Source organism: Sinocyclocheilus rhinocerous, unplaced genomic scaffold (assembly GCF_001515625.1).
Source record: "Sinocyclocheilus rhinocerous isolate Xijiao unplaced genomic scaffold, SAMN03320098_v1.1 scaffold475, whole genome shotgun sequence".
Classification (NCBI taxonomy): Eukaryota; Metazoa; Chordata; class Actinopteri; order Cypriniformes; family Cyprinidae; genus Sinocyclocheilus; species Sinocyclocheilus rhinocerous.
This window is the reverse complement of record NW_015646677.1, coordinates 967,559-976,603: the sequence shown is the minus strand read 5'-3', so window position 1 is coordinate 976,603 and position 9,045 is coordinate 967,559. Positions and strand designations below refer to the sequence as shown.

Below are 9,045 nucleotides of genomic sequence, written 5' to 3'. Positions count from 1 at the left end.
TAAGGCCTAAATAAAATTATTAAATGAAAAACTTAAAGGAAAATTTGAAATGTTGCCTTGGATAAGTAAGTTAAAAGTTAAAACACCAAAATAGAAAATAAAAGTGGAAATAAATATAATTAAGCATAAATAGAAATATTTAACAAACTAATCAAATTAACAAAACTACTACCTGTATATGACGACACTATATGACAACAACATAATGCTAAAATACCACTGGAAAGAAGGAGGTAAAATTATTGTTGATCATCACATTGAATAACACATTTTGATACAAAGACCATGTAAAAAAAACATTTTATTGTGATGCGTTGTCTTAGCTGTAATTTCACTTATATTTGTTGTTCATTTGCATTTGATTCTGCACAAAAAGGCAAAACTCACTTGGCGTAATAAGATGTGACTCTACTATGATATGCAATAAAATAAATGCATTATGTATCATTATGTTATCATTATTTCAGACATGGGCGTGTGGGAACCTCCCACAAAAATATGTCACAAGGAGACACTTCCCCAACACAAGTTTCAGTTTGAGACTTCATTTAAAAAAAAATAAAAAAATCACCCCAATAAAATTAATTTTAATGTTGGGTACTCAGATTCATCAGCCACCTGAGATCAAACAAATCAAGCTGATTTTGATTGTGAACTCACCGTGCATGTGGACAGGCCAGAGTCTTCAGATGCCACCCTGAGCCCGTTATCAAGGGTCGTGACCTTTGTCTCAGGTACATTTAAAACCACCTGACTGACAGCCTGAGTGGATCTGGGCTGAAATACAGACATCACGCTTTAAATCATGCGACATAACCATGATTTACTCAGCAGGATATAATAGGTAAACATACGATTTTGAGTACTAATAAAATTAAACGTTTTCGCAAAGTCGTTATATAATCATGTACGTTTTCATCACTGAGACCCAGCAACCACGCCAGTCTCAACCCGACTGTTTTAAATGATTGCCAGGACGTGGTTTTCAATATTTTGGCATTTCTAAATGATATTAATGATGTGTTTGTAATCTCTCACCCTGTTAATGGTTCTTGTGTTCAATAAAGTCTTTATAAAGTGTCTCCCCGCTGCGCCGAAACGATGCACGGACGCCGCCATGCTGTTTGGATGACGCTGTTGAAGAGACGCGTTCGGATTGGACAGAAGAACGCTTACGTCATGCGTTATTCAACGTGCTTGCGGCACAGACTAATAATTATCCTTTTTTCTTTTTTTTATAATAATTTAAGTCACATGAAGAATTGGTTTCAGCCCATCCACCGCTTGATCTTCTCATTTTTACGCCGTCTTGTGGCGAAATGTGAAACTACATGATTCAGTTCACTTATATCAAAGTAGTCAAAGTTAAAAACACACATACGCCAGATTGCTATTTATGTGATATTTATTCGATATTTTTGCAAACGTGCAGGGTGCAGATTTATCTAAGATTATGACTTAATATTTTAATTGAGAAAATACATGGAATATTTGGCAGATATATTTAGAAACGTTAGTGAACAGTCATCATTATTGGACGTAAATAATTATAAAATAACAAGATAAGTTCACTTATACGACCACCAGATGGCAGCTTCGAGTAAGTAAAAGAAATAAAAACACGTACATATTTTTTTTTCATCTTTGTCGTTTATGTAAATAGTAGCTGAACTGCTAGTATATAAATGTTGCCTTGGCAACAGTTAAAATTAAAGGACCAAAATTACTAACTGGAAATTAATAGCTAAAAATTAATTAATAAATAGTATTTTAAAAATCTACTAAAATTACGAAAAAACACAGAAATTGCTACAATAAAAAATGGCATATGTTTCATTATTGTTATTTTATTGTTAGTTTTAATGGGTATTTGTGTATATTGTATTTCTTACGCTGAGCTGCATCTGCTGGTCATATAAGTGAACTTATCTTGTTTTTGAAATGCATTTATTTTATCCAATAATGACTGGTCAGTAAAGTTTATAAATGTGTTTTATTATGTGTTTCAAATATTTAATGTATTTTCTAAATGAAAATAAATAATTATCATTTTTAAAATAAATCATGCCATGCAATGCATGAAATACTTAGTGATCAAAATAGGACATAAATAATACTAATATAGTAATATAAGTTCACTTATTTGACCACCAGATGGTAGCTCTGAATAAAAGTTTAATGTACGTTTTCATCACTGAGACCCAGCAACCACGCCAGTCTCAACCCGACTGTTTTAAATGATTGCCAGGACGTGGTTTTCAATATTTTGGCATTTCTAAATGATATTAATGATGTGTTTGTAATCTCTCACCCTGTTAATGGTTCTTGTGTTCAATAAAGTCTTTATAAAGTGTCTCCCCGCTGCGCCGAAACGATGCACGGACGCCGCCATGCTGTTTGGATGACGCTGTTGAAGAGACGCGTTCGGATTGGACAGAAGAACGCTTACGTCATGCGTTATTCAACGTGCTTGCGGCACAGACTAATAATTATCCTTTTTTCTTTTTTTTATAATAATTTAAGTCACATGAAGAATTGGTTTCAGCCCATCCACCGCTTGATCTTCTCATTTTTACGCCGTCTTGTGGCGAAATGTGAAACTACATGATTCAGTTCACTTATATCAAAGTAGTCAAAGTTAAAAACACACATACGCCAGATTGCTATTTATGTGATATTTATTCGATATTTTTGCAAACGTGCAGGGTGCAGATTTATCTAAGATTATGACTTAATATTTTAATTGAGAAAATACATGGAATATTTGGCAGATATATTTAGAAACGTTAGTGAACAGTCATCATTATTGGACGTAAATAATTATAAAATAACAAGATAAGTTCACTTATACGACCACCAGATGGCAGCTTCGAGTAAGTAAAAGAAATAAAAACACGTACATATTTTTTTTTCATCTTTGTCGTTTATGTAAATAGTAGCTGAACTGCTAGTATATAAATGTTGCCTTGGCAACAGTTAAAATTAAAGGACCAAAATTACTAACTGGAAATTAATAGCTAAAAATTAATTAATAAATAGTATTTTAAAAATCTACTAAAATTACGAAAAAACACAGAAATTGCTACAATAAAAAATGGCATATGTTTCATTATTGTTATTTTATTGTTAGTTTTAATGGGTATTTGTGTATATTGTATTTCTTACGCTGAGCTGCATCTGCTGGTCATATAAGTGAACTTATCTTGTTTTTGAAATGCATTTATTTTATCCAATAATGACTGGTCAGTAAAGTTTATAAATGTGTTTTATTATGTGTTTCAAATATTTAATGTATTTTCTAAATGAAAATAAATAATTATCATTTTTAAAATAAATCATGCCATGCAATGCATGAAATACTTAGTGATCAAAATAGGACATAAATAATACTAATATAGTAATATAAGTTCACTTATTTGACCACCAGATGGTAGCTCTGAATAAAAGTTTAAAAAAAAATTCACCTGGCATAAATATCACTGACAATCATTTAAACTGTTCCATTATACTTATTACAGTCGTTATTGTTTTCATTGTATGTTGCACATTTTTATGATTATCATGTTCTTGCATGTTGATCATGTCTTTACGACTACTGTGTTTTTTTATCATGTTTATGTAGAGCACTTTAAATTCCCATTGTGTATGAAATGTGCTATATAAGTAAACTTGCCTTGCATATGTCCTTTCTAATCTTGAATGTGTTTTGTACTTTTAATAAAAGTTACATAATCAAACATGAATGTCTCTGGTGGAAATTACTATGACTTTTTTAAAGCATTTTCAGGTCTGAATGATGCTATAGTGTGACAGTAGTTTGTCACTGTTGCGATAAACACTTTAAATGTATGTACTTTCTGTACTGCAAGCTCCTGACACCAAGACGAATTCCTTGTGTGTGTAAACACACTTGGCAATAAAACTCTTTCTGATTCTGATTCTCAATTGGAAGGCAACAAGTATTTTCTCAAAGCATTAATAGACCGTTTAGCTTTCTTTTGGGTGTTTCTGTTTGTAAGAGACATAATAAGAGACACCTGTGTCTCATATCAAGAAAAGAGAGACAATGGACAATATACTAAATAAGCTGTTAGTCTCACAATTAAACATAAACAAAACTAAGCCGAGATGTAAAGCAGCTGGTCTCTGATGAGTTCTTGGAGGTATGTGGTAGTTTTGGATTAAAAACTCAGTAACTGAACAGTCAATTCACACTTGTGACGTTCAGAGTCTCTTGTGGTCTTGGAGGTTTTCTGGGGTTGAAATATTCTATACTGGTCTGAGCAGTGCACCTTTGCATGGGAAACCAGGGTTCAAATCTCACTCCTGCAAAAGTTTAATCGGTTTTTACCAATTAAAAAAGACAAGACTCCAAAAAAAAGCAGTGTTAGTGTGGAAGTGCCAGTGGCTCAGTGGTAAGAGCACGTCCTCCCTGAACGGAAGGATGCTGGTTCGAATCTGGAAGCAGGGTTGTGGCAATGGGCTACATGAGGAGTGATGGGTTCATCCTGAAGAGGAGTCGGGACACTCACCGGAGTACAGGTGGGTCAAGAAGAAGAAGAAGATGGGCCTCCAGAACTGGGGGAGAAGCATCTGATGACATCAGAGAAGAAAACCATTAGGGCTTATGCATCAAATCTAACTGTTTGCTTAATTTCAATGCTCTTCTAACTCCTTTCACCTTCTTCTCCACTCCATTCTTCTCTTCTGCTGGGACTCGATCCTCTGTCCAGAGACTCCAGTCTGGTCTGGTCAGCTGCACTCTGCTCCAGCACCCTGGCCGGGATTCGAACCGTGGTCCTCCTCATGGAAGGCCGTGATCTTACCACTGAGCCATTGGCACACTCACATCAACCCTGCTTTTTTTGGGGGGCATATCTTCTTTAATCCGAAAGAAATCCCTGAACGGACCAGGATTGGACCCAAGCTCCTCCAAAAACAAGGACACTCCATTCTAAAGTGGAAGTCTGAGCTGTTTTAACTGAATGAAACTTGCACTGACTGATCTTAAAATATATCAGTGCCTTTGTTTAGTCTCAAAAAGCACACCGGTAATGTTATTTTCTAAGCACGTTAATAAAAATTACTTGAATGTCCTAATTTATCTATGGCCTAATCCTGGCTTAATCTAAACTAAAGGTTGATATATGTTTGGCTGATGTTTAAATGACTATGGCTTGTTGGGAATAAACATCGTTAAATGTTTTAGTAGTTATACAATAGTTATTTCATGTTAGGATCTCGGTTCGCTTCACTAAGCGCAGCCTTTCCAGTCTGAATGTTTAAAATGCTTGTGTCTTAATATTTAACAGTTCTAAATCGTATACATAATACTCTGTAATCTCTTACCTCGGTAATGACTCACTCGTCTTCATAAAAGTCTGCAGGAAAAAATCCCAACTGCACGAACGCCGCCATACTGTTTAGTTGACGTTAAGAAGACGCGTTCTTATTGGATGGAAGAACGTGTACGTCACGCGCTAATCAGCGTGGCTGCGCACAGAAATAATTTAGTGCATAAGAAAACTATTAAAATAAAATTTTTGAATTATTATAAATACTCCTATTTATATAAAAAAAGTTCTTTATCACCATTATGAAGTGATATCAAAGTCCGTTTCTGCAGATTAAATTCGCTGTAATGAGATGAAGATTTAACAGTAAAAAAAAAAAAAAAAAACTTAATTTAGCAACCATTTTAAAGTATTTGTACAGTACTTGTTGGCCTTTCTTACAAAATATTTAACATTTCCAATTTTTGGGACTGCATATAATTCCTTATACATTTCAGACCAACCAAAGCATTTGTTCAATTGCAGCATTTCATGTTTTCACATTTTAGTTGGATAAATGAAGTGATAGGAACAAAATAAAAACAAAACCAGCCGGTTTTAGATCTGTTATGTGTATAAATCTGTTAAAAGTATAGAGTCTCTTCACAATGGCATTGCATGAGACAAATTACAACCTTCATAATTCAATTAGCAAAGAATAACAGGTACTTTTTTTATTTGTTAAACACAATGATAACATTTTATTCAAAATAAAATGAACACCGCATGATCCTGGCATGAAAAAACATCATTAAATATACAAAGACCAACTTACCCGGATGGTGACTGTCTAAAAAAGGCTGATGGATGCTGAACATTTACGGTTATCAGGTTGAAAACGACGTCAGAGGTCATATAAACAAGACATGCGATGGGAAACAGTGGGCACTTACAGAATGAAATCAGAATCATTCTTCAGTCCAGAAACAAACTGTACATTTAACACAAGATCTCCTGCGATCCATGAAGGATGAGTATAAAATCCCTGCTGTGTACAGACGATATAGTCCATGTTTGGTTGGGGTCAGTCGCTGTCATGACTCTGGCGGTGTCGACGGACTCGGGGCTCCGCTGCGTGTGCGCAGCTGTGATTGGGCGATGTCTGCTAGAGCTGACTGGATCTTCTCCAGCAGCATGTCTCCTCTGTAAACTACTTCCTCCAGACGCGCCGCAGCTTCCTGGTTCTCCTCTTCCAACTGCCTCAGACTAGCAGCCTGTGAATCAAATTCAATAACAGAATAGAAAACGTATAAGATTAGGCTTTATTGTAGGGATGTAATGATTCACTCAACTCACAATGCGATGCTGATTTCACGATACAATTTTCTCATGATTTTTTTAACAAAATAAGATTCAAGACAAATTATAAATGAAAAGGTGTCATTTTATTATTTCTCAGACAAAATTCTGCACATTTCTTTGTGAAATTAAAATGTCAAATAACAAAACTAAATTAAAACCTGAAAAAAAATCCCAAATGAATAAATAATACAACTGAAAAGAAATCTCTTCATATAAACAAACAAAGGCTTTGCCTGTGCTCTTTCCATTTAAAATGAGAGGCAACCACTGAATTTTAATCATGATCCAAACAAAGAATTTCGAAATTATACAATCTAATTTAAATTAGAGCATTTAAAAGTGTTTATAACATTTTAAATATTGATATTTTTCTTACAAAAACATCGATTCGCTACAGGTCTTTATTCACCCCCCGGAGCCGTGTGAGGCACGTTTTATTATGGATGCACGAGGTTTATTTGATATGGAAGCCCGTTTCCGCCACTGAATAAAAAAATATAATTCTGTAAGTCATAATAATGAGAAACTTTCTCAAAATTATGACTTAGTATCTCGTTATATTGAGAAACTTTCTCGTAATAATGAGAAACTTTCTCGTAATAATGAGAAACTTTCTCGTAATAATGACTTAGTTTCTCGTAATAATGAGAAACTTTCTCGTAATAATGATTTAGCCTAATCCACAAAACAAAAACAAAAAAAACTTACTCGACGCATGCGCAACGCAAGAGTGACAGCACGCTAGCGACATCTGTTGGTCAAAGCCATGCAGGAACACCGCAAACATTGCTTTGTTCTGTAATCTAAAGTGTATAATACCATTGTCTGTCATTAAATAACGATTTCAGATAAATTCTGTATGTAGAGTCTTTTGTGTAATAGTTACTCTGCCAGATAGTTATGGCTTCAAACATTCCAGACCAATATTTCAGTTAAGAAATCCAGGCATTTTATGAAGAAATGAAAAATGAACATCTATTCATTAAGTTTATATGTGTAATGGCTTTCATTTCTTCATAAAATGCGTGTGATTTTTGTTGGAATATATTCTTCTATATCTGAAGCCATGATCATTGTCTGGCAGAGTAACTTGTTGGTAAGTGCTACAAATTAACAAAAGACTACATACAGATAATCTATCTGAAATCGTTATTAAATGATAGAATATACACTTTAGATTACAGAACAAAGCAATGTTTGCGGTGTTCCTGCATGGCTTTGACCAACAGATGTCGCTAGCGTGCTGTCACTCTTGCGTTGCGCATGCGTCGAGTAAGTCTTTTTTTTTGTGTGTGTGTGGATTAGGCTGTCATTATTACGAGAAAATAAATCATTATTATGAGAAAGTTTCTCATTATTACGAGAAACTAAGTCATTATTACGAGAAAGTTTCTCATTATTACGAGAAAGTATCTCATTATTACGAGAAACTAAGTCATTATTACGAGAACGTTTCTCAATATAACGAGATACTAAGTCATAATTTTGAGAAAGTTTCTCATTATTATGACTTACAGAATTATATTTTTTTATTCAGTGGCGGAAACGGGCTTCCATAATTTGACTATTTTTGGACTGTTGAAAAAAACACCCGCTTACTAGCATTCTAACGCTTGGAAGAGCAAGGATCATTTTTAATATAACTCCGAATGGATTCGTCTGAAAGAAGAAAGTCATATACACCTAGGATGCCTTGAGGGTGAATGGGCTAATTTTCATTTTTGGGTGAACTAACCCTTTAACTGTAAATGGCTCTGTACTCACATAGCATATAATACAGTAAGCAGCACAAAGCCAGAAGTGCAATATAAATAATTTATGGTGAAATATAGGGATATATGGGAGGTAAAAATCCCATTCGTATACCATGATTTAAAAAAAACACACACGCTGAATTCAGTGCTGCTGATAAGTTTTATGTTATTAAAGGGGTCATATGATGCTTTTTTAAAGATCATTATTTTGTGTATTTGGTGTAACAGAATATGTTGACATGCTTTAATGTTCAAAAAACACATTATTTTTCAAATACTGTACATTATTGTAGGTCCTCTATGCCCCGCCTCTCTCAAACGCTTTGTTTTCTACAAAGTCCCTCCTTCCGACAAGCGCAGTCTGCTCTGATTGGCCAGCTAACCCAGTGCATTGTGATTGGCCGAAAACCGCAAGCACTCGTCGGAAATGTAAAGCCTCTTACCATAATCGCAGCTTCAGCTTTCAAAGTAAATATCAAGACAGTTAATAATGTCGTTAGTTTTACCATCAGTTCAAGCCCGAAAGGGCAACAGAGTCCCGTGACAGACACAGTGATGATGGAGTACACAAGCCGCGGTTAAGACAGCTGACTCTACTGTGATGTGACCCTGTCTCTCCCTCTCTCTCTCTCACACACACACACACACACACACAC

At 34.8% G+C, this 9,045-nt stretch overlaps 1 protein-coding gene across 1 annotated transcript in view; it reads right to left on the bottom strand.

Annotated features, from left to right (window-relative positions):
• Positions 1–6,001: 6,001 nt before the first annotated feature.
• Positions 6,002–9,045, bottom strand: part of LOC107708004 (mediator of RNA polymerase II transcription subunit 21-like) — a 6,571-nt gene continuing 3,527 nt past the window's right edge. The window contains exon 4 of the mRNA XM_016512145.1: positions 6,002–6,547. Within this exon, the coding sequence (XP_016367631.1) occupies positions 6,368–6,547 (180 nt within the window). The 3' untranslated portion in view covers positions 6,002–6,367. The remainder of the gene's footprint in view (positions 6,548–9,045) is intronic.